This window comes from Balaenoptera physalus (assembly GCF_965194825.1).
Source record: "Balaenoptera physalus genome assembly, chromosome: 1".
Classification (NCBI taxonomy): domain Eukaryota; kingdom Metazoa; phylum Chordata; class Mammalia; order Artiodactyla; family Balaenopteridae; genus Balaenoptera; species Balaenoptera physalus.
Window position 1 is genome coordinate 57765530 of NC_138882.1, and position 25649 is coordinate 57791178.

The following is a 25649-nucleotide window of genomic DNA, read 5'->3' on the forward strand; positions in this document are numbered from 1 at the left end:
TGTATATTAAATTCCCATATATACATGGCTCTGTCTCTGAACTCTGAACTCCTATTCTATTCCATGCTCTATTTATCTGTTCTTTTGCCAACACTACATTGTGCTTTTTTTAACCTCCCCCAATGTTTAATGTTTTTGACATCATATTCTACATCTTTTTGTTTTGTGTATCCCTTAACTACTTATTGTGAATATAGGTGATTTTACTACTTTTGTCTTTTAAACTTCCTACTAGCTTTATAAGTGGTTGATCTACTACCTTTACTGTATGTTTGCCTTTACCAGTGAGATTTTTCCTTTCATAATTTTCACGTTTCTAATAATGGTCTTTTCCTTTCCACTTAAAGAAGTCTCTTAACATGTCCTGTAATGCCAGTTTAGTGGTGCTGAACTCTTTTAGCTTTTGTTTGTCCATAAAATTCTTTATCTCTCCTTCAAATCAGTAAGATAGGCCTGCTGGGTAGACTATGGTTGTAGGTTCTTTCCTTTTATCACTTTGAATATTTCATGCTACACCCTCTGGCCTGCAAAGCTTCTACTGAAAAGTCAGCTGAAAGTCTCATGGGAGTCCCCTTGTATGAAACTAGTTGCTTTTCACTTGCTGCTTTTAAAATTCTTTCTCTTTAAGTTTTGCCATTTTAATTATAAAGTGTCTTGATGTGGACCTTTGGGCTCATCTTGTTTGGGACCCTGTCCTTCCTGAACTTGGATGTCTCTTTCCTTTCCCAGGTTAGGAAAGTTTTCAGCTATTATTTCTTCAAATAATTTCTTTGCCCCCTTTTCTCTCTCTTCTCCTAATGGGACCCCAATAACATGAATGTTAGTACACTTAATGTCGTTCCAGAGGTCTCTTAAACTATCCTCATTTTCTTAAGTTATTTTTCTTTTTTCTGTTCAGCTTGGGTAATTTCCACTACTCTGTCTTCCAGTTCTCTGATCTGTTCCTCTGTATCATCTAATCCACTGTTGATTTCTTTTAGTGTATTTTTTTTTAATTCAGTTATTGTATTCTTTAGTTCTGTTTGGGTCTTCTTTATATTTTCTAACTCTTTGTCAAACTCCTCACTGTATTCATTCATTCTTCTCCTGAGCTCATCAACCATCTTTATGATTGTTACCTTGAACTCTATTGGGTAGATTGCTTATCTCCACTTTGTTTGGTTCTTTTGAGGTTTTGTCTTGTTCTTTCATTGGAACATATTCCTATGTCTTCTCATTTTGCCTCATTCTCTATTTTTATTTCTACGTATTAAGTAGGTCAGTTATGTTTCCCCATCTCGGATTGGTAGCCTTATGTAGGAGACGTCCTATGGGGCCCAGCAGCACACTGCTCTCTGGTCGCCAGAGCTATATACTCTAGAAGTTCCCCCTACGTGGGCTGTGTGGTCCCTTCTGTTGTGGCAGGGCTGACTATTGTGGGTATGCTCGTAGGCGGGACTGGCCTCTGGCCTGGTTGGCTGCCTGGCCCTGACCCATGTGGCAGTTGCTGGCCCATGGTGGACAGGGCCAGGTTCTGGCAAGGCTAGCTGTGTAGTCCAGGGGATCCGAGGTTAGTGCCAGACCACTGGTGGGCGGGTAAGCCCCTGGTGCTAATAGGCTAGAAGGAGGATTCCAAAATGGCATTTGCCAGCACCAGTGTCCTTGTTGTAGGACAAGCTCCCCAAAATGCCTGCCACCAACATCTATGTCCCCAGGGGGCATCCCAGTTGCCTCCTGTCTCTTTGGGAGGCTCTCCAAGATAAGCAAGTGGGTCTGATCCAGGCTTCATTCAAATTCCTGCCTCTGCACTGGGACTCACTTGCCACTATATCCCCCCATCGCAGACCCTGGCCTCAACTAGGGTGGTCAGGAAAGGCCTCTCTTTGAGCTGAGACATTTCAGCCAGGAGTTGCAAGATGAGAGTGAATCACACAAGAAAAGCATTCCAAGCCTAGAGAAGAGTAATTACTACAACTCAAGGGAGGAATAACTTTGCCATGTTCAACAGATTAAAAGAAAACCAGGAAACTGGTTCAAGATGGTGGAGTAGAAGGACGTGCTCTCAGTCCCTCTTGCGAGAGCAGTGGAATCACAAGTAACTGCTGAACAATCATCTACAGGAAGACACTGGAACTCACCACAAAAGATAACCCACATTCGAAGACAAAGGAGAAGCCACAATGAGATGGTAGGAGGGGCACAATCACAATAAAATCAAATCCCATAACTGCTGGGTGGGTGACTCACAAACTGGAGAACAATTTTACCACAGAAGTCCACCCACTGGAGTGAAGGTTCTGAGCCCCACATCAGGCTTCCCAATCTCGGGTTCCAGCAACGGGAGGAGGAATTCCCAGAGAATCAGACTTTGAAGGCTAGCGGGATTTGCTTGCAGGACTTAGACTGAACTGGGGGAAACAGAGACTCCACTCTTGGAGGGCACACACAAAGTAGTGTGCACATCAGGACCAAGGGGGAAGGAGCAGTGACCCCATAGGAGACTGAACCAGACCTACCAGCCTGTGTTGGAGGGTCTCCTGCAGAAGCAGGGGGTGGCTGTGGCTCACCACAGGGACAAGGACACTGGCAGCAGAAGCTCTGGGAAGTACTCCTTGGCATGAGCCCTCCTGGAGTCCGCCATTAGTCCCACCAAAGAGCCTGGCCTCCAGTGCTGGGTTGCCTTAGGCCAAACAACCAACAGGGAGGGAACTCAGCCCCACCCATTAGCAGACAAGCAGATTAAAGTTTTACTGAGCTCTGTCTATCAGAGCAACACCCAGCTCTACCCACCACCAGTCCCTCTCATCAGGAAGCTTGCATAAGCCTCTTAAATCGCCTCATCCACCAGAGGGCAGACAGCAGAAGCAAGAAGAACTACAATCCTGCAGTCTGTGGAATGAAAACCATATTCACAGAAATATAGACAAAATGAAAAGGCAGAGGACGATGTAATAGATGAAGGAACAAGATAAAACCCCAGAAAAAAAGAACTAAATGAAGTGGAGGTAGGCAGCTTTCCAGAAAACGAATTCAGAATAATGATAGTGAAGATGATCCAAGACCTCAGAAAAAGAATGGAGGCAAAGATCGAGAAGATGCAAGAAATGTTTAACAAAGACCTAGAAGAATTAAAGAAGAAACACCTGGAAGAATTAAACAACAAACAAACAGAGATCAACAATACAATAAATGAAATGAAAACTACACTAGAAGGAATCAATAGCAGAATAACTGAGACAGAAAAACAGATAAGTGACCTGGAAGACAGACTGGCGGAATTCACTGCAGCAGAACAAAATAAAGAAAACAGAATGAAAAGAAGTGAAGACAGCATAAGAGACTTCTAGGACAACATTAAACACACTAACATTTGCATTAGAGGTGTCCCAGAAGGAGAAGAGAGAGAGAACGGACCCAAGAAAATATTTGAAGAGATTATAGTTGAAAACTTCCCTAACATGGGAAAGGAAATAGCCACCCAAGTCCAGGAAGCACAGAGAGTCCCAGGCGGGATAAACCCAAGGAGAAACATGCCGAGACACATAGTAATCAAACTGAACAAAATTAAAGACAAAGAAAAATTATTAAAAGCAACAAGGGAAAAACAACAAATAACATACAAGGGAACTCCCATAATGTTGACAGCTGAAACTGTCCAAGAGAAACTCTCCAAGAGAGAAGGGAGAGGCACGATATATTTAAAGTGATGAAAGGGAAGAAGCTACAACCAAAATTACTCTACCTGGCAAGGATCTCATTCAGATTTGACGGAGAAATCAAAAGCTTTAGACAAGCAAAAGCTAAGAGAATTCAGCACCACCAAACCAGCTCTACAACAAATGCTAAAGGAACTTCTCTAAGTGAGAAACACAAGAGAAGAAAAGGACCTACAAAAACAAACCCAAAACAATTAAGAAAATGGTCATAGGAACATACATATCTATAATTACCTTAAATGTGAATGCATTAAATGCTCCAACCAAAAGACACAGGCTCTCAGAATGGATACAAAAACAAGACCCATACATATGTTGCCTACGAGACCCACTTCAGACCTAGGGACACATACAGACTGAAAGTGAGGGGATGGAAAAAAATATTCCACGCAAATGGAAATAAAAAGAAAGCTGGAGTAGCAATGCTCATATCAGATAAAATAGACTTTAAAATACTGTTACAAGAGACAAGGAAGGACACTACAAAATGATCAAGGGATCAATCCAAGAAGATATAACAATTATAAATATATATATACACCCAAATTAGGAGCACCTCAATACATAAGGCAAATGCTAACATATAAAAGAGGATATCTACAGTAACACAATAATAGTAGGGGATTTTAACACCTCACTTACACCAATGGACAGATCATCCAGACAGAAAATTAATAAGGAAACAAAAACCTTAAATGACACAATAGACCAGATAGATTTAATTGACATTTATAGGACATTCCATCCAAAAACAGCAGATTACACTTTCACCTCAAGTGCACACGGAACATTCTCCAGGATAGATCACATCTTGGATCACAAATCAAGCCTTGGTAAAATTAAGAAATTTGAAATCATATCAAGGATCTTTTCCAACCACAACGCTATGAGATTAGAAATAAATTACAGGGGAAAAAACGTAAAAAACACAAACACGTGGAGGATAAACAATATGTTACTAAATAACCAAGAGATCACTGAAGAAATCAAAGCGGAAATCAAAACATACCTAGAGACAAATGACAATGAAAACACAATGATCCAAAACCTATGGGATGCAGCAAAAGCAGTTCAAAGGGGAAGTTTATAGCAATACAATCTTACCTCAAGAAACAAGAAACATCTCAAATAAACAATCTAACCTTACACCTAAGAAACTAGGGAAAGAAGAACAAACAAAACCCAAAGTTAGTAGAAGGAAAGAAATCATAAAGATCAGAGCAGAAATAAATGAAGTAGAAACAAAGAAAACAATAGTAAAGATCAATAAAACTAAAAGCTGGTTCTTTGAGAAGATAAACAAAATTGATAAACCTTTAGCCAGACTCATCAAGAAAAAGGAGAGGACTCAAATCAATAAAATTAGAAATGAAAAAGGAGAAGTTACAACGGACACCACAGAAATACAAAGCATCATAAGTGACTACTACAAGCAACTCTATGCTCAATAAAATGGACACCTGGAAGAAATGGACAAATTCTTAGAAAGGTATAACCTTTCAAGACTGAACCAGGAAGAAATAGAAAATATGAACAGACCAATCACAAGTAATGAAATTGAAACTGTGATTAAAAATCTTCTAACATGGGCTTCCCTGGTGGCGCAGTGGTTAAGAATCTGCCTGCCAATGCAGGGGACACAGGTTCGAGCCCTGGTCTGGGAAGATCCCACATGCCACGGAGCAACTGAGCCCGTGCACCACAACTACTGAGCCTGCGCTCTAGAGCCTGTGAGCCACAACTACTGAGCCTGTGCGCCTAGAGCCCGTGCTCTACCACAAGAGAAGCCACGGCCATTAGAAGCCTGCGCACAGCAACAAAGACCCAACGCAGCCAAAAACAAATAAAAATGAATAAATTTTTGAAAAAAATCTTCCAACAAAGAAAAGTCCAGGACCACATGGCTTCAAGGTGAATTCTATCAAACATTTAGAGAAGAGCTAACACCCATCCTTCTCAAACTCTTACAAAAAAATGCAGAGGAAGGAACACTCCTAAACTCATTCTACGAGGCCACCATCACCCTGATACCAAAACCAGACAGAGATACTACAAAAAAATTAAATTACAAACCAATATCACTGATGAATATAGATGCAAAAATCCTCAACAAAATACTAGCAAACAGAATCCAACAACACATTAAAAGGATCATATACCATGATCAAGGGGGATTTATCCCAGGGATGCAAGCCTTCTTCAATATACACAAATCAATCAATGTGATACACCATATTAACAAATTGAAGAAAAAAAACCATATGATCATCTCCGTAGAAACAGAAAAAACTTTTGACAAAATTCAACACTCATTTATGATAAAAACTCTCCAGAAACTGGGCATAGAGGGAACCTACCTCAACATAATAAAGACCATATATGACAAACCCTCAGCAAACATCATTCTCAAAGGTGAAAAACTGAAAGCATTTCCTCTAAGATCAGGAACAAGACAAGGATATCCACTCTAGCCACTATTATTCAACATAGTTCTGGAAGTCCTAGCCACGGCAATCAGAGAAGAAAAAGAAATAAAAGAAATACAAATTGGAAAAGAAGAAGTCAAACTATCACTGTTTGCAGATACATAGATAACCCTAAAGATGCCACCAGAAAACTACTAGAGCTAATCAATGAATTTGGTAAAGTTGCAGGATACAAAATTAATGCACAGAAATCTCTTGCGTTCCTCTACACTAACAATGAAAGATCAGAAAGAGAAACTAAGGAAACAATCTCACTCACCATTGTAACAAAAAGAATAAAATACCTAGGAATAAACCTACCTAAGGAGGTAAGAGACCTGTACTCAGAAAACTATAAAACACTGGTTAAAGAAATCAAAGATAACACTAACAGATGGAGAGATATACCTTGTTCTTGGATTGGAAGAATCAATATTGTGAAAATGACTATATTACCCAAAGCAATCTACAGATTCAATGCAATCCCTATCAAATTACCAATGGCATTTTTTACAGAACTAGAACAAAAAATCTTAAAATTTGTATGGAGTCACAAAAGACCCCGAATAGCCAAAGCAATCTTCAGGGAAAAAAACAGAGCTGGAGGAATCAGACTCCCTGGCTTCAAACTATACTACAAAGCTACAGTAATCAAGACAATATGGTACTGGCACAAAACCAGAAATACGGATCAATTGTACAGGATAGAAAGCCCAGAGATAAACCCATGCATCTATGGTCAACTAATCTATGACAAAGGAGGCAAAGATATACAATGGAGAAAAGACAGTCTCTTCCATAAGTGGTGCTGGGAAAACTGGACAGCTACATGTAAAAGAATGAAATTAGAACACTCCCTAACACCATACACAAAAATAAACTCAAAATGGATTAAAGACCTAAATGTAAGCCCGGACATTATAAAACTCTTAGAGGAAAACATAGGGAGAACACTCTTTGACATAAATCACAGTAAGATCTTTTTTGACCCACCTCCTAGAGTAATGGAAATAAAAACAAAAATAAACAAATGGGACTTAATGAAACAAAAGCTTCTGCACAGCAAAGGAAACTATAAACAAGATGAAAAGACAACTCTCAGAATGGGAGAAAATATTTGCAAACAAATCAACAAAGGATTAATCTCCAAAATATACAAGCAGCTCATGCAGCTCAATATTAAAAAAACAAACAACCCAATCCAAAAATGGGCAGAAGACCTAAATAGACACTTCTCCAAGGAAGACATACAGATGGCCAAGAGGCACAAGAAAAGCTGCTCAACACCACCAATTATTAGAGAAATGCAGATCAAAACTACAATGAGGTATCACCTCACACCAGTTAGAATGGGCATCATCAGAAAATCTACAAACAACAAATGCTGGAGAGGGTGTGGAGAAAAGGGAACCCTCTTGCACTGTTGGTGAGAATGTAAATTGATACAGCCACTGTGGAGAACAGTATGGAGGTTCCTTAAAAAACTAAAAATAGAATTACCATATGACCCAGCAATCCCACTACTGGGCATATACCCAGAGAAAACCATAATTCCAAAAGACACATGCACCCCCAAGGTTCATTGCAGCACTATTTACAATAGCCAGGTCATGGAAGCAACCTAAATGCCCATTGACAGACAAATGGATAAAGAAGAAGTGGTACATATATACAATGGAATATTACTCAGCCATAAAAAGGAACGAGATTGGATCATTTGTAGTGAGGTGGATGGACCTAGAGACTGTCATACAGAGTGAAGTAAGTCAGAAAGAGAAAAACAAATATCGTATATTAACGCATATATGTGGAATCTAGAAAAATGGTACAGATGAACTGGTTTGCAAGGCAGAAATAGAGACACAGTTGTAGAGAACAAACGTACGGACACCATAGGGGGAAAGCAGGGCAGGGGGTGGTGGCGGTGGTGGTGGGATGAATTGGGAGATTGGGATTGACATATATACACTAATATGTATAAAATAGATAACTAATAAGAACCTGCTGTATAAAAAAAATAAAATAAAATTTAAAAAAATATTGGCAAAATTACCCCAAAAAATAAAACATAAAAAATAAATTTAAAAAATAAAAGAAAGCCAATGAGAAAGTGGGAGCAGTGCAAGGCAGAGTCAGAGCATGCAGGAAGTTATAGGATGTGTTCAGGACTTTAGTTTTTATTCTAATTGCAGGAAGCCATTGCAATCAGAGCTGTTGTACTGGAGAAGCTATTGGAGGGTTTTCAGCAAGTGAGAAAAAGGATGAGACAGTATCACATGTAGATTATTAAAAGATTACTCTGGTTAAAATATGGAGAATAGATGCAAGTGGAGCCAGAATAGCAAGAAGAGACCAAGTAGGATGCTTTACCATAACCCAACCTTCTCCTTGCCATATTAAATCAAGAGCCACAGAGAGGGGCCAGGCTGGAAGCTACCAGTCTGTGATCAATTAATCTGCCATGCAATTGGGTCTCCTGATATAAGTAAATCCAAGGAATAGTCAAGTAAATTCGAAGGAAAGATTTGGAAGCCTGTTGCATTTGTCCTTTGTGGGTAGAAGGCAGGTGGTCTGCCATGCTTAAGACCTTCCTCAGCAACTCTGCTTAAGATAGAGACACTCAAGCTGTCTACTGCTCAGTTAATTCTATGTTTCCATTGACTCCTTAAAGACTGTTGTTACCTCTCTACCTTAATTCCCACTGCTACCTCCTGAATGGGGTCTTACCTCCACTCTCACCCTCATCTAATTCGTTCTCTACACTACAGTGAGAACGATCTTTCTAAAAACTTGAGCTTAAAGTCCATCAGGACTCTTCATCCTGTTTCCTTCAGGAGAAGGTCCACCTCCTTAAATGGCATGATCCAGTCCCTCTTATCTCCCCAAAACTCTCCCTTATCCATCCAACCCAGCTCTTCCTCTTGTTTCCTGGCTAAACCTGCAGTTTCCTACATAGGCCATTTTTTCCACAGACCTAGAACACCTCTCTTCCACCAATTTGTGGTTAACTTCTACATCAGTTCCTAAATTAAGAAGCACTTTCTGATTAGTATTTGCTCATCTCTGCCCCATACCAGGCTCCGCCACTCACCCTACCCTCACCAGCCCCAGAATTTATTGCATGCCCACTTCCATGTTTTGATAGCTCCCTATGTTTATCTCTTTTCCAGAGTACTTAGAACTTGGGATTATATTGTTCTATTTCTTCCACCAGAGTGTGAGCAACCTGAAAGATGGAACTGTGTCTTTTTCTTCCTTGTATTCCAATCTGTTAGCCCAGTATTTAGACCCCCAACAGACACTTCCTATATGTTTGTTGAATAAATACACAAAAGAATGAACAGGTAAATGAACTGGAAGATGCTGTGAAGGAGGCTAAGGTGGTAGGTTTGACAGCCCATGTGGACTAAACAGATAACTTTTCCCTGTCCACAGCCTCAGACTGACTCTCAAAGCCCTGCTACCCACAACCCCACTTCTGTGAAAAAAATGTAAGTGTGGGTGGCCAGAGGTGGTCTCACCTGTGCTAGTATGGAGCAGCACCCTTTTCTCTGCAGTTGCAGAGAGACCTGCTGAGGTTGTTCTCAGAGAGAAACACTGATATCAGGGTTTTGGTCCTGATGCTAAGGCCATTAAGAGTGGGCAGTGGGCAGACACTTTCCAAAGCCATTAACTCTCACCACTTTAAAGACCACATTCAAGAACACAAAGCAAGTAAGGGACAGAAAGAGTCTCTCCCTTCACTCCCAGCTGGCTGGGGGCTCTCCATTTGCACTGTGTGTCATATAGCTCACTTCCCTCTACTCAGCATTCAGCCTCCGGATGCCCAACCCAAACCAATTTCTGAGCAATTCTTCCAGTGAGTGCCCCGGCCCTGTTGCACTCCCAATTACATCTAGAGATGCTTAACCATGAGACATTTCAGTGTACCGATCACTTGGCATTGCTCTCCTGTTAACTTGGTAATCACCACAGCCTGCATTTAAAAAAAAAAAAAAAAAAGTGGGGGGCAGGGGGAAAGAAGCCTCTTTGTCAGGCCAGACCCTGGTAATTGTATCAAAGGGGAAGGGAAGAAAAGCCTTCCAGATTTTCTCTTCGACCTAAAATTTCTGCCTTGGGAAAAATTACTGGGATGATCTATGTTAGGATTAAAGGTGAGTTTTTGATGATATTAGATGGTATAACATCCAGAGAGCTAGGGATGCCTGAAAACTGCCCTATCTCTTAAAAATGTATGAAGCCACAGTATACACGCAATGAACAAAGCAGATTGGGAATCAGTGTATTCTTTATTATTAGCTAAGCCTGAGTCCACCCCAGAGGAGAACCTAATGTTAAAAACTGGAACACAAGGCTTAAACTCAAGGATAGAGTCTCATATACCCTCTCACTCAATTTACATCTTGGGACCAGCCCACTCAAGACATGCTTACTGGGAAAGAGAGAGGGAAGGAAAGGGAGAGAGAAGGAAAGGGAGAAAGGGAAAGAAAATAAGGAAAGAGGGGAAGGAGGGTGAGAGACAGACAGGCAGACAGTTGGTCTATTTATCCACCCTGCCATATGGATCTCAGCAGAGAAAGCAGATCATCACACCCCTTGGGGCACAGTCTAGCTAACCAGTTCCACCTCTGCACTCTCTGAGGAGAGGGAAACATACTGGAGAAAGAGTGGAGTTCAAGTCCAGCTGGTCTCCAGGCTCATCTGAAGAGCTCTGGTGAAACACTGATTCCTGACACTTACCCCCCAGCATTCTGATTCAGTAGATCTGCTGCAGAACCCAGGAACCTGAATTTTAATAGTCCCTGGCTTGGGAACAATTAGTGAGCCTACTTCCTCTCATCAGGTGAAAAGGAATAATAATTTGATCATGGACTGGTGGTATGAGGTAAAACTTTTACAGTCTTGAGGGTCGGAGGCGGGTGGAGAAGAGTGGTTTCACGGTAAATGTCGTCTCCAAGTTCCCAAGGTGTGGATATTGCCGCTGCGGATATTCTGCCACAGACTAAGCTATGATAAGTGGAATCTCTACACCACCAGGTGGCCTTGCCATTTGTCAAAGGTAAGGCAAGCACACCCAGCAACTATGCATCAGTCCCACATACATCTGCTGAGTGCCTCCACCGACCAGTCCAACGTGAAGGCCCAGAAGGAAGAAAACACGACCCCTCCTCTCCCAAGGTGCAGTCTGAGACCTTCATCCCATCAGAACTTTTGACACTCCTTAGGTCACACTTTCTTCTTAGGTTGATTTTATTCCCGTTTTCTGACTTTATAAAAATGGATCCCTTTTTTAAAAAAAAATTTGTTTTATTGAGGTACAGTTGCTTTACAATGTTGTGTTAGTTTCTGCTGTACAGTGAAGTGAATCAGCTATATGTGTACATATATCCCCTCCCTCGTGGACCTCGCTCCCCAGCCATCCCACCCATCTCGGTCACCACAGAGCACAGAGCTGAGCTCCCTGCGCTATACAGCAGGTTCCCACTGGCTACCTATTTTACACATGGCATATGACCACCCTTCAGATATTTAACAACTTCTCTCCTCCAGAGCAAATCATCTCATTTTCCTATATTTGTTTTTGGTAGTTGTACCTTTAAAGCAACTAATACGTTTGAGCCTTTTGAAAGTATCTGTAATAGAAAAATTAAATAATTGATCTTATCAATGTGAAGAAGCCTGTATAAGATTATTTATTTGTCTGTTCTAAAGTTTCATTTGGTTTTATATGTGTATTTGGATGAGGCTGTCGTTTTGAGGTTTGGGAGAAGATGTTCTGTGGGGGACATGTTGGATATTGGGAAGAAATTTGGGGTTCTGGCCCCTTTAAGGCACTGAGTTAATTCAGGAGAAAGGGCTATTAGCGCATAAGGTAGGAGTGAGCTGAAGACCAAGCATGTTTTGTATTGATCTAAAATGAGAAACTCAGGCAGTGAGAAAAGAGGGGAGAAAGGAAGGCAGACAGGATGGTTGCTCCAAAGATCCGCTAGAGAATGGCCTGGAAGCCATGAAATAATCACTGTGCTCCCAAAGCAACAGGGAGAGAAAAGGCACTCACCCACACCTACCCCTGAAACATAATTGGACCCTCTAGGAATAGGTGGGATCAGGAACTCTACCGAGCTCTAGGACAGGCTGGAGATGAAAGTTGAGAGCTTTTCTGCAGCTATTAAGGAAATACATTTTGAGAGGGTTAAGATATTTAATGTGAACATAGCACTTTTTGAGGTAACTTTAACCTCTGGGGCTTTATATGCTTATAAGATAAATATAGATTTTAGTTAATCATTTTCTATCTGGACAGATTTAGATCCAGTAAACTGTATCATATGTTATATCCCCTGTTTTAGTAGAGTTTAAGGAGCACTTGACTCGGGGTCTGAAAACTTGAGTTCAAGTGAATGGAGGAAGTCATGCGATCTTTCTGAGTACAGTTTCCTTCCCCTGTAAAATAAGACTTCAATCTATAACAATCTGCCTTCCTCTCGCATTTCTTGCAAAAATTAAATGGAAATAAAAGCACACTTGGTAAAATACTAGTTCTATAGGAATATATTGTTATTCCCTGGTGTATGCCTGAAGCAGGCGGTGCCTTGTTCTAAACTACCTTAAATGCGAGCGACCCTTGACCGTGGTGTGGAAGCAAGCTGGACAGTCGTTGTGCCAGAGGAGTTAACACATCTCCAAGAGGGGCCTTGCATAAAGTCTACTGAACCCCTACAACCTCTCCCTAACACAGGATGCTTCAGTGAGGTTGCTACGTTACCTCCCTTGTGTGGAATTATGCTGCCACTTGCTCTGGCCCACCGGCTGACTCTCCAAGGGGCTCTCTGTCACACCTGCAGTGCACGAGTTCTGCCACTAGGGGGCACCGTAGGTCCCATGAAGTCCCTACCCCACCTCTCTTCCTAGCTACCCTTCAAGGATGCAGAACCACATCAACCGCACCACACTTTCCATTGACCCAGAGATCATATATTTATAGAGCACCCAAACCACTTTCCCTCCCGCGCCAAGCTCTGCCTTTAACTTGCTCCATCAGCTCCTGCAGTCCAGTACAGCTCCTCCCATGGGACCTCTGCTTTTCTGGCTTGCCTGTTAAACATTAAAATCTGCCCTGAAGCTAAGCTCTTCAAGACACATGATTTAAGTTTTTCTTTCAGGTAATTAGATATTGTTCTACAAATAGGGCTGTTCTCTCTGAAAGATGGGCAGCAGTTTATTTCCTCTGCCCTCTCCTTAAACTTAAACTGAACTGTAAAACATGGCCATTTGATTGTTTAGTGCAATCAGGAGATTATTCTGCAGGAGGAATAGATATCCATCTTCTTGCTAACGCTAAGCTTGTTTGGGCATTCCTTACTGGCTGCTGTGAAAACGGGCAGACAGCTGTGCTTAATCCCTCTCGTTCTTTTGAAAGGTGGACTCCGCGGTGTTTTATTGTTCTCCATGCTTCTGTAATCATCGCCTAAGTAACCAATTACTAGGTACATGAACATACCTTCATCCTTGGTGGAGGAATATTTTTATTATCCCCATCTTTCTGATAAAAAGATGATGCCAGGAAGTCAGGCTATTTGCCAAAGCTAAACAAGTAGGTGAATGGCGGAGCCACACAGCGAACCCAGCTCTTTGGTCCTCAGATCCCGTAAAACTGTGTACTGTCTGATAAACCCAACATCAGTTGAAAAGAGGGAATGCAAGATGATGCAGGATTCATACACAGATTCAGTGAGGATTCCTTACAGCTCTTGATGAAGTACCGCGAGACCTTCTAAACTGTTCTCTGATCCAAGGGGCTCTTATGCATAGTGGGAGGAAGGACCCTTTCTGGAAATTGCCTCTTTTCTTGTGCAGGGGGCCGGGTCTTCCCTCATCCTCAAGACTGTGCCCAGCATTTGATGAACGGAGACACTCTGAGCGGGGTTTACACCATCTTCCTCAATGGAGAGCTAAGCCGGAAGTTACAGGTGTACTGCGATATGACGACCGACGGGGGTGGCTGGATTGTAAGTACCTGCGGCTGTTCTCCGTGCCCACCAGCATCATTGATGCTTCAGTCCACCTGGCTCAGCACCCATCCATCCACACTTCACCATCCTCTGGCCATCCTTTCACCCACTCCCCTCATGCCCAACCTGGGGCTTTGCATTGTCCTCAGGGCCTTGCTCAGCAGCCCAAAGGTTTGGTGAGGCAGAGGAAGGAATAAGAATATCGAGGCTGCAGTGGCCCAGCCCAGTGAGGAAGCCCCAGGAAAACTGCTCCTTCTGTGGGGATAGTTCATGCAGGAGGGAAAGGGAGTAGTGGCTCAGAGAGGCCCAGGGGTCTTGCCTGATGGAAGACTGCGGAAATAATAAAGAAATAGAGGAGATGAGTCCCCTGCAGGAGGAGGTGAGTCTCTATGCAGAGATGATTAGGATCTTTCTATTGGAGAATTACATATGGCGGAGCAGATGAGGGGCAGAACCCGGATAGCCCCCTCTAGTTACAAAGGCCACCCCTGTCCCCATCCTTCCCTGGCCTCTCTGGTTCTTCCCCAGAGCTGTCATAGCCTTCAGGGAGGAGAAGCGGTGGGGAAAAGAGAGACACCATTTCCGGTCACCACCCTCCTCCCATGTCTGATAGGGCCGTACCGAAAGAAGCGCAAGGGCAGCCTGGCGAATGGCCTCACACATCAGTACAGGCCACTACGCAGATGGACGAGTTCCGGCAGCCTGGCCTGCAAGCAGAGCAGCATTAGCTCAGGCAGTGCAGATGGAAACCCAGCCCACCCTCCTCCTCCTGCAGATCCCTCCTCTAGCACCAACACACAGCGCCGGATTTTTCACAGTGCAAAATAGATAGTTGTTGAATGGAGTTAAATGGTGGCTGTGCTCATAACAGCCACTCTTGGGAAGCATTTTCTTTTATGTTTCTGACATATTTGTGCCTTCTTCTTAAAGCATAATTGGAGATTGAAGTCGAGGCTGATGTATTGGAGGGTAAATGAAATTAGCACTTAAACAGCTCGGAAAGTGAATGATATGCAATTGCTTTGCCTGAAATAGGATGATGACAGTTCCTAGCTGATCTGAAGTTGGTCCCATTCTTTTGGCGAGAAATGCTTTCTACTGCATTCTGTGGCGCAAAAAGATTAATTTGAGAGCCAAGCCTATTTCCCTTGACTAGTTGGGGGCCTCATATCCTTTCTACATTGCAGGGGTGCAAATAAGTGTCAACATTACACCCTGGCCTATTCATCAAGCGCCCCTGCGCTTCAGAGAAGGGCTCTGAGCATCTCCTACGACTGCTGTGCAAATACCGAGCTCCGTACTGCAGTGCCGCTTATCTGAGAATCTTTGTCACTGCAGATATAAAACCCAGTTATAGCAGTTTCACTCGTTAGAGTTTATTTTCCTTAGCATTTTCTTCATTCCCCCTCTTTCTCTTCACAGGTATTCCAGAGGCGGCAGAATGGCCAAACTGATTTTTTCCGGAAATGGGCTGAGTACCGCGTTGGCTTCGGGAACCTGGAGGATGAGTTTTGGCTGGGTAATGCCTCCTTTTTGTTTCCCTTGGAATGCAGCTCGGGCTCTTTGTCCATCTCTCTCCTTTCTGTGTCCACCTGGGATTATCAGAAACCCTGTGTCCGTTGAGAAGCTGACAGCTCGTGAATTGCTTTCAGTACCTCTTGCTCCGTTAGGCTCCACTATTGATCTGTTTCTATCTTGGTGTGGTGTTTTCCTCTTTGCTCTGTCTCTTCCCATCCTCATTAATAGTCTCTTATGCTGATGGGTCTTGACATGAGGCAACTTTTACAAAGGGAGAGAGCTGCCTGGTGAGGGAACGGGGCAGAGGGAGCAACAGGATGGCTGGTCATCTCTCAGAAGCCAGGCACCAGCCAGCCAGCCTGCAGGTCAGAAGAGAAACGAGGCAGTCACTTGGCTCTAGTTCCTTGGAAGAATGTTATTACTGACTTGGGACGGGAAGGGAAAAAATGAAAATGACATTAGAGGTGACCGGCAATTTCCTAGAGGTCTGACACAAGCAGGAGGTGTAGATTGAGAACTGAACTGGTGTGAGAAGATAAACACACACCTGACCCAGGCAGATGGTAGTGGAGCCAATCCCAGAAAGTAGTAAATTTATTTTTCCCTGCATCTCCCTCTTGGTTGGATTTTCACAGTGATTATAAAGGGAGGCAGGGGAAAGGCGGATAATTGTGTTCTGTATTCGTGGTCTCCTCTCTCTCTCCCCTGTCACTATCCCACTTAGCCTCAACGTCTTTCTCCTGGACGCTCATATAACAACCCCTAACTGGCCTTCCTGCCTCCTGGACCACCCATTGTCCACATGGCCAGGAGAATCATCTCCCTCACGCCAAAATCTGAGCAACGGCTAACCCCATTTGTAGAACTTTTAAACCGCTCCCCATCACCAGCACGTGAAGACTAAACACCTTAGCTATGGCACAAGGCCCTCCTCTTGGGCCTGCTCCCCACCACCAAGAGCCCTGCTCCTCTTCCCTACACCTCCCAACCAACACCAAACTCCAAACGCTTTTTTTATGGAAGTATAGTTGATTTACAATGTTTCAGGTGTAGAGCAAAGTGACTCAGTTATATATATATACACACACACACACACACACATACTTTTTAAGATTCTTTTCCATTATAGGTTATTACAAGATATTGAATATAGTTCCCTGTGCTATAAGTAGGTCCTGTTGTTTATCTATTTATATATAGTAGTGTGTATCTGTTAATCCCAAATTCCCAATTTATCCCTCCCCACCCCAAACTCCAAACCCTTACAATCACTAATGTTTCCTCTGCAAGGAACACTGCCATCCAACTCTCCCCCTCCTCCATACACCTTGCTGTGCTCTGTGCATACTCAAAGGCCCAGCTAACCTCTTCTTCCTCCATAGGACCTATCCTACCCATTTTTCTCACCCTTTGCCTGTGGGAGAATTAGCTACTTTCTCTTTTGTGGGCCAAATCAGCATCCATTTTCCTTTCTGTCTCTCTTGACTATACTATGTAAACTTCTTTCAGGACTGGGACCAAACCATATTCATTTTTAACCTCATTACCTATCACAGTGGCTGGGGATAGTAGGTACCTAAAGAGTAGATAACAATCAATCAATCAATCAATTGATAAGAATTTATTGAGTGCCTATTAGATGCCCAGATCTGTATTTGCTGTTGAACATAATAAAAAATATAAGGTAAAAATCACATAAAAACATTGAAAGAGAAGTCAAGTAAATCGGAAAATATCCTTACCTTCTAAGAGTTTACAAACAGCTTGGGAGATAAGTATAAAGCACAGGAATCAATGCACCCATAGCAGACAGTGCTCATGTTTCCCAAACCTCAGCTACGGTACACCACGTTCACAATTTTTACCATATCTGGGAAATATCTGAACTATCACGCACTTGAATTTTCTATATCTCGCTTGTTTTTTTAAAGAAATCTACTGTTTTGTGAAAGAAACTTTACAGCAGTGCCAAAAATGGAAAGCTAGTCATCATGTGCCATAAATAAAAGGGAGTCTCAAAAATAAACGCAATGAAAAGAAAACAGTATATATATTATTAAATGCCAGTTGTTGCTGTGTTGGTGGTACTAAAAATGGAGATTAGAAAGTGTTGGGTGTAAACCACAAAGTACAAGATCCAAACTGAGACTGAGAGTTACTGTTAGGATCAGGGTTAAAGTTTCCCCTTAATCTATTAAGAAAAAGAGAGAGTTTGGAAATATCTTTCTCCCTACATGTTCAAAGTTATTTAGTCCTTATTCCCCAACTACTTCTCATATCATCAGAGATGCCCTCCCACATTGGGAAACACTGTACTAATCTATGAGCTACTGACAAGAAGGCTGCAGATATTCAGAGAAGGAAGAGTCAGCTTCCTGGAGAAGACATTGAGGGATGAGTAAGAAGAATGCAGGAGGGAAGCACACAAGAAAAGAGGGAAGGCAGGGATCCTTTTGACATGTGCAAACGGGACAATGGAAAAACCATCCAACCAGAGCAAAGATGCAGCTCAGGGAAAGAAGAAAATGAGGTAAGGTGGGTTGAACAAAGGCATGTTGTGGTACCTAAAGTGGGGAAGAGAAGGTTTGACTCAACGCCATAGGTAATAGGGAGCCGGGGAGGGCTCTTAAATAGAAGCACAGCCTGGTGATGTGTAGTTCGGTGACAATACTCAGGTTAGGCGTAACACCCTGACCCATGGTTTACGTTGTAAGTTGGGTTCCCTAGAAGCAAAGCCTGAGACAGGGATTGTTCAAGTGATTTGTCAGGGGAGTGCTCTCAGACGGGGAATGAGGGAAGTAGCATAGAGCAGGGGGAAATGTTCAACAGTGGGATCTTGGTGGGAGATTAGCTTCAGCCTGATCCTCAGGGAAGCTCTGGAGCATGAATTGCTCCTCAGAGTTGGTCCCCAGTGGGGCAAGGGGGCTGGGATTTGGTACCTCCACATCAGGTATTGATGGAGGTCTGCCCCAAGGCATGGGGGAGGGAGCAGGTAACTTCCAGAGTAGAGCAACTCCTGTTTGGTCAAGGGCAATGATCCAAGAAGGAGGCAGCTGTGAGTTGTTAGCAGCTGGGGGCTATGTCCACTGTCCAATTAAAGGGCATCTGGACTGTCTGTGATCTAACCAAACTCTCCAGATGTGTGTTGGCTCCTATTTCCACTTGCCTTTGAAGGACCATTTTTCCCCCTCTGACAATTCTCTCTTCTCTCTACTTCTTCATTGAATTTTCCCCTATACTAGAAAACATGCTGTAACATCTCCCTTCTTCAAAATAAAAACAGTACAAAATAAAAAAATAAAGGGCATCCGGGCAGGGCACCACCAGGATCCACCATATCCACACAAGCACAAGTCTAGGGTAACAACAACCCGGCACACAGCAAACAGCAAACAGCTTTCAACGTATAACTTAACATAAAGCTTGAACTCTCAAACAGGACAGGGAAACAGAAAGATCGAGGTGACCCTCAGCCAGTCATTTCACTTCTCTGGACTTCAGCCTCCATTTCCACAACACAAAGAGACTAGCCTAAGTAATCTCTAGAATCCCTTCCATCTCTGCAAATTTTTTTATTCTAAGTCATGGTATACTCTGATAGATATCAAATGTCACAGTAAAGCAAGAGGACCCAAGTTCAGTAAGCAGGTAGAAATCAGGAGGACTCAAAGGTCACCAGCAATGCGAGGGGAGTGGTTCAAAGTCTGGGCAGGTAGTCAAAATCAGAAAGTCCCAGAGCACAGCCACCCAGGGCAAAGAGACAAGAAAATACATATGAGAAAACAGCACCAAGGAAGAGCTGGGCTCTGCCTAACTCTGGACTCACGGGGTCTGCACCTTACAAGAATCTATTAGACCAAGGCCTGGGAAGCTTAGAGGCCCAGGAGGGAGTGGGTGAGGGAGGGTAATTGCCCAGAAAGACGAGTGAAGACGTAGCAGTGCAAGATATAGCAAGTAGATTAGAGAGAAAAGAACTGGAGTTAGGAGACAGGTGACAATATTCTCTGACCCAGTTATGGGAGCCTCAGGAGGGCTGGAGGCTGAGAGAACAAGGGGCAGTGTAATTAAAGGTGGCCGGAACCCCCTCCCAGGCTACTAGGAGATGGTAGGATATCCTGGACCCCGAGGGCCTACTGTGAATTACTCTGATCAGTGTTTCTACCTCTTGCTTCCTATCACTCACACCAAAGAATTCACACCTATGTGATGCCTCTTGTCATCTTCAACTAACACCATGGTGTGCAGTGGGAGGTGGCGGGGGGGACAGGGCCCGGAATCCTGAGGCTCAGGGCTTGTCCGGTACTGGGTCATGACTAGATGGTAGGACCCCTGAGCTGACCTGCGGTGGGAACTCATCAGCAGAACTGGTCTGGTCTTTTTGCAGGAGGAAATTCAGTCTGGTAGGGTCTGTTTGATAACAACCTGGGAAGGACTGAAGGCAAAAGCAATCCCAGTACCCCTCCTCTTTCCCAGAACATCTGTTTTGAGGCCATAGTCGCATTTTGCCTCCCATTTCCAAAGCCACTGAGGCCAGGCTGACTGCGTTCTCTGCGCTTCTCCACAGGGCTGGACAACATACACTGGATCACGTCCCAGGGCCGCTATGAGCTGCGCGTGGACATGCGTGACGGCCAGGACGCCGCCTTCGCCTACTATGACAAGTTCTCTGTCGAGGGCAGCAGAAGCCTGTACAAACTCCGCATAGGAGGCTATAACGGCACCGCAGGTACCTTGGCCCCGAGCAGCCCCCTGAGGGCAGTGGGCCTGCAGCAGGACCGAGCCCCCATGTTCTAGGCCTGAGCTGCAGAATTCCCCGCTAGCCAAGGAGGAGGGCGGAGGGCTGGCGCACTGCCTCTGGTCCACGCTGCCCCTCACCACTCAGGTGACCTGAAATCAATTTCTCAGGACTTCAGTTTCCTCATCTGGAAAATCTTAATAATGATGCCTGTCCTAGTTCACAGAGCAGTCAGGAAAGAAATGTGACAAATAGAGCGAAAGTGCTTTTAAAGTTAACCAAAAAAAGTACAATGTGAGGGTGAAGGATTATTTTTCTTGTCTAGATTAATCAATATAGGCTCTTATCCAGTGACAGCATAATCATCTATTGTCTGGTAGAAATCTCCCCTGTAAGGACATCTAGGAAAACCACCTTTGAACTAATAAAAATAAGACAGATTCCCCCCATTCTGAGCTCTACTCCCCTCCATCAGCAGTCACCATAACTCCTCCATCAAGGAGCACACAACAGCTCTAAATGTTCCCCATGGGCCACATTCCTTTTCATTCCTCCACGAGAACCCCATACATGGTCATGTTTTCTGTATAGATTATTATGGCACTTCCACTAAGTAGACCAAAACCATCTCTATAAGCTCTGTTGCATTAATAGTTTTATCAGAACATAATATCCAGTCTGCTTCTTAGGCTTTGCCCATCTATTTCCAGGGTTCTCTTATAGCACATTTCCTAAAACCTGTTTTGCCAAATATTCCACTATTTGGTACATGGAGTTATTGGTCCTTTCATTAACTCCAATTATAGGGCTAAATGCTAGGATATAAATTTAGCAACATTTTTATAACTCTTGGAATTCAGAAGATCATCCAAGTGTTGCCTCTCCAACGACTGCATCTGCTCAGTTATTTCTCTGCTCAGCCAGGTACTGTTACTCCAAAGAGAAGGCACACTTTCCCTTGTTGTTTTTCATATGGGAGATCATTCCCAGTGGCAATCAGACCTGCCCGAAGTGCCCCAACAAAAGATCCAATTTACCACACTTTGGGCATAAAATAGCCATTGAAATGGAGTGTATTAAACAAAATATCAGACTAAATCATTGCAAAAATAACCTGATACCAACCACTCCCTAAGATTAGAATCGTGCCTGCAGAAAAGCAGTTCTTATTTCTCCCACAGAAAGAGAAGCAAGCCCTCCCACTTCTTTACATGGCCTTCCTCCCTCCCTCCACCTCACCTGCTCCAGGCCTATGCTCTTACCTGTCTAACTTGGGCCCAGCTGCTGCAGCCCCTGTTGCAGCTCTATCTCGCTACCGGGCCCCATGGAGGTCGTAACTGTTGGACTGTGTTCTACTGTCATGTCTCAGAGGCAAGTCCCACCAACAATTTGGCCAATCATCATAAATTAATTGCAGTCTGACCTCTTATGTCATATATTCCGTTCATCTTCTTCAAAAGATGAGAAACTAGGCTTATGTAGGCTGCCCCCTTCTCTGGGCAACTTCACACAACGGTTGTTCTTTCCAGATTGGAAGGTCTCCAGGGAGGAAAAGCCCATCCTCTCTCTGGCATTTACTATTGCCCAAGTTCCCTGGCCTTTATCTTATATGTTGCTCATTTTTACTGGACCTTCTGGCAACAATCCATCCCATGGCCTCCAATTCCAAGTTCAGCCCCTTCTCCCATCTCCGTTGTTCTCAAGGCTACAAAAATCCAAGTCTCTAACCAGGACTCTAATTGGATTAGAATTGAAAATTCCAAGTCAAGTTATCAATAAAAGGTTGTTGAGCAACCCCTAAAAGTTCATTGTGTGAATTGTGAGGGCTCAGAAGAAGCGTAAGACATGACCTCTGCAAGAACTAAACATCCATTTACAAAAACAGCCCATTAAGAAGCAACTCATCACAAAATGAATGGTACTCACTCCCAGTTTACCGGGCATTCAGAGAAGCGGGCTCTGGGTGGTTGAAAAAGGCTTCACGAAGGCAGTGGCGTTTGACTGGGATCCTGATGGTAAAGGAAACATTCCAGGGAAGGAAAATCCTGGGAGAAAAATCACAAAAGGAGCAGTTACTGTGGAGGGAGGGAAAGTGCAAAGGGCCTGGCTGTCCAGGACAGGGTGTGAGTTCAGAAAGAATAAAAAAGAAAGTGGGTGGAGCCAGGCCCTGGAGAGCCTTAAAACCGAGGGGGCAGAGGAGTTCTGTCTTAATATGGTGGGCAGCGGAGAGCCACGGTGGGTCCTGAGTGACACAATGGATGTGGGGTTTTAGGAAGATCAAAGTGACAGCCATAAATAGGATAAAGTAAATCTGAGTGAAGAACAGAGAACAGCTGGAGCTGCTGCATTAATCCTGGTAGGAGATCATAGGAGACTTGACTGATGTTAGAAATTAAGAGAAAAGTACAAATCTGAATAGCAGTTTGAGAGAGAAAAACCAAGACTTAGATAATGTACTGATGTGCAGAAAGCACAACAGAGTGGAAGTGGGAGAGAACTGTTCCAAGGGAGTAATGAGGGCAGCTTCTAGATTACAGGGAGACAAGCAGGAGATGAGAAGGTAGGAACGTGGGTAGAGACAACATAGGGAATTGATGGTAAAGAAAGGGTCTTTAGAGAGTAGGATTAATTCAAGATTTTTTAAGGCAAAGGATATGAGTATGAGTTAGGGTGAGAGGAGATGAAAACCCTAATATATATATATATATATGTATGTATGTATGTGTGTGTGTATATATATATATATATATATATATATATATATATATATATATATATATATAAAAAGGAAAAAATAAGAAATATTTTCTGCCTTCTCCAGGACCTGGAAGACATGAGAAAGAATGAGTTGCAGGTAGTGGGATTAGCTCTGGGTGGACACAAAGCCTGGTTTTTTAGAGACTGGGAGGGGGAAATGAAAAAGATGGGATAGAAATAATGACATATGGACTTAGGGACCCAACTGGCCTGAAGGAATCAGGCTTCCCCATAAAACAAAGATCATCTTCCTAAGAGTTAAGTTGTGGCCAGAAGCACTTGGAGGCATTGAGTGGCCACTGTGAGTGCGGACTCGGAAGCCACAGGATCAGAACTATGACCTATCCTGGCTTAAAGTGACCTCAGAAGCATCTAAGACAACACTCATTCAATAGCGTGAGCCCCTTCACAACATTTCTAACCACAAATCCTGCCAAAAGTTTGGCCAGTAGGTATAAGTTAATTACAGTTTGATACCTCACCTCAAATACTCAATTCATATGAGTCCCCTGCATAACATCCCAACAAGAGAACACCCAGCCTCTAAGAATAGAGATCTCTCCATATCTCCAAATAGTATATACCATTTATCAACAGCTCTAAAATTTAGCTAATTTCTCCTCATATATTTAGCCCAAATATGCCACCTGGCAGTCTCTGCCTACTGATGCTCATACTTTCCCAAAGAGTTTTTGTTTTGTGGGGGGGGGGGGATTGTTTGTTTGTTTACTCAACAGTCCATCAAATATTTGGAGTCAGTGATAATGGACACTGTCTCCCCACTTCAAGCCTGCTCTTCCCCAAGATACAGCCCTGGTTTCCCCAACCACTTCTCCTCCGACATGGTTAGGATTTTCTTACCATCCTGTTTCCTGTGGACAGGAACTCTAGTTAGCTAATGCCCCTCTTCACATGTGGCCCCAAGTTCTGAACAGGGGGATACTGGGTGTGAGCTGACTGGGCCTGATGAGCCATGGAGAAAGCCAGGCTGCACGGTGGTGACCCGGACTGGCCCAGGTCGCCATGGCTCATCACGGTCTCCTCTGAGACAAAAGGAGCCGTGAATGTCTGCGTCCCAGTGCTGGCCTGAAAGAAACAGACGGGGATGGTGGGGTGGAGCTGAGTGGACAGAGTTCTGAGCAGAAGGCCAGGGGAATGAGGCACAGTAAGTCCCCTACATACAAACGAGTTCCATTCCGAGAGCGCATTCGTAACTCCCATTTGTTCGTTAAGTCCAACAAAGTTAGCCTAGGTGCCCAACTAACACAGTCGGCTATATAGTACTCTACTATAACAGGTTTATAATACTTTTCACGCAAATAATACATAAAAAACAAACACACACAAAAATAAACATTTTTAATTTTACAGTACAGTACCTTGAAAAGTACAGTAGTACAGTACAACAACTGGCATACAGGGGCTGGCATCGAGTGAACAGGCAAGAAATAAAGATACTGTACTACTGTACTCTATACAGTACTGTGCAGTAAAGTACACAAAAGCACAACTACTTGGAGAGGATGCACGCATGTGACAATGTACGCCAGACATGTGAACTAACTTACGTGATTGGACGTGCAAACACACGTTCGCATCTTTGAAAGTCTGCAACTTGAAGGTTCATATGTAGGGGACTTACTGTAATGAGCTGGGGAGAGCAGCCCGGAAGTAGTGGACCCAAGGGGTAGGTGGAGTAAGAGCTCAGTGCAGCCAGGCTGAGGAGCCAGATAGGAACAGAGAGATGAGTGGAAGGTCTCTTAAGCGGACACCAGGTTTGTTGGGCATGGGTCAAATGTCCAGAACATCCTGACAAAAGAACAACAGGCTGGACGGCCTCATGAATGTGTCTTTTTTCCAGGGGACTCCCTCAGCTATCATCAGGGCCGCCCTTTCTCCACAGAGGACAGAGACAATGATGTTGCAGTTACCAACTGTGCCATGTCATACAAGGGGGCTTGGTGGTATAAGAACTGCCACCGGACCAACCTCAATGGGAAATACGGGGAGTCCAGGCACAGCCAGGTGGGTGAAGCTCTGCCGCTGCATGAATGACCCAGAGCCGTGCAGCCCACGTCCCTTGGCTTTATGTTCTAAGTACACAGGTGGGTCTTATATTTCCCTTTTAAAAAGATACACTCAGAGTGTTGAGAAAGGACTCTCATAAAGAGGAAAGTAATGCAGACACTGGGATAAGAGCAGGACAGAGTCGAAGCCAGAGGAAGAAAAGGGAGGCACCTGGACTCAGGAGCTGGAACTCACCCCAGAGAAGCCCTTGACAACCAGTCAAGTCCCATTTCACTTCCTCATCTAGCATATCCCATGAAAAGCTTATCAAGTTCAGGGACAGCTTCAGAGGCTCAGCTTCATCCAAAGAAGTGTCCTAGGAAGGGAGAGATCAGAAATAGCAGTGTAAACGGGACTGTCTTTCCCCATTAGAGACCACAAGTCCATAGGCTGGGTTGGG

The 25649-nt window shown here is 43.6% G+C and overlaps 2 protein-coding genes across 3 annotated transcripts in view; one reads left to right on the forward strand and one right to left on the reverse strand.

The window, feature by feature from the left end:
- TNR (tenascin R) overlaps positions 1-25649 on the forward strand; it is a 426185-nt gene that overhangs the window by 397677 nt on the left and 2859 nt on the right. Inside the window, exons 19-22 of one of the 2 annotated variants that reach the window (XM_082437090.1) lie at positions 14018-14169; positions 15595-15691; positions 20255-20416; positions 25044-25207. In XM_082437090.1, the coding sequence (XP_082293216.1) occupies positions 14018-14169; positions 15595-15691; positions 20255-20416; positions 25044-25207 (575 nt within the window). Of the gene's footprint in view, positions 1-14017; positions 14170-15594; positions 15692-20254; positions 20417-25043; positions 25208-25649 lie in introns of those variants that run through there. The other variant, XM_082437091.1, reaches the window with a different exon arrangement.
- The window catches only part of TNN (tenascin N), a 204934-nt gene continuing 199778 nt past the window's right edge, over positions 20494-25649 (reverse strand). The window contains exons 23-24 of the mRNA XM_082439418.1: positions 25445-25565; positions 20494-22470 (exon numbers count right to left, since the gene is read on the reverse strand). The gene's annotated coding sequence lies outside the window, so the exon portion shown is untranslated. The remainder of the gene's footprint in view (positions 22471-25444; positions 25566-25649) is intronic.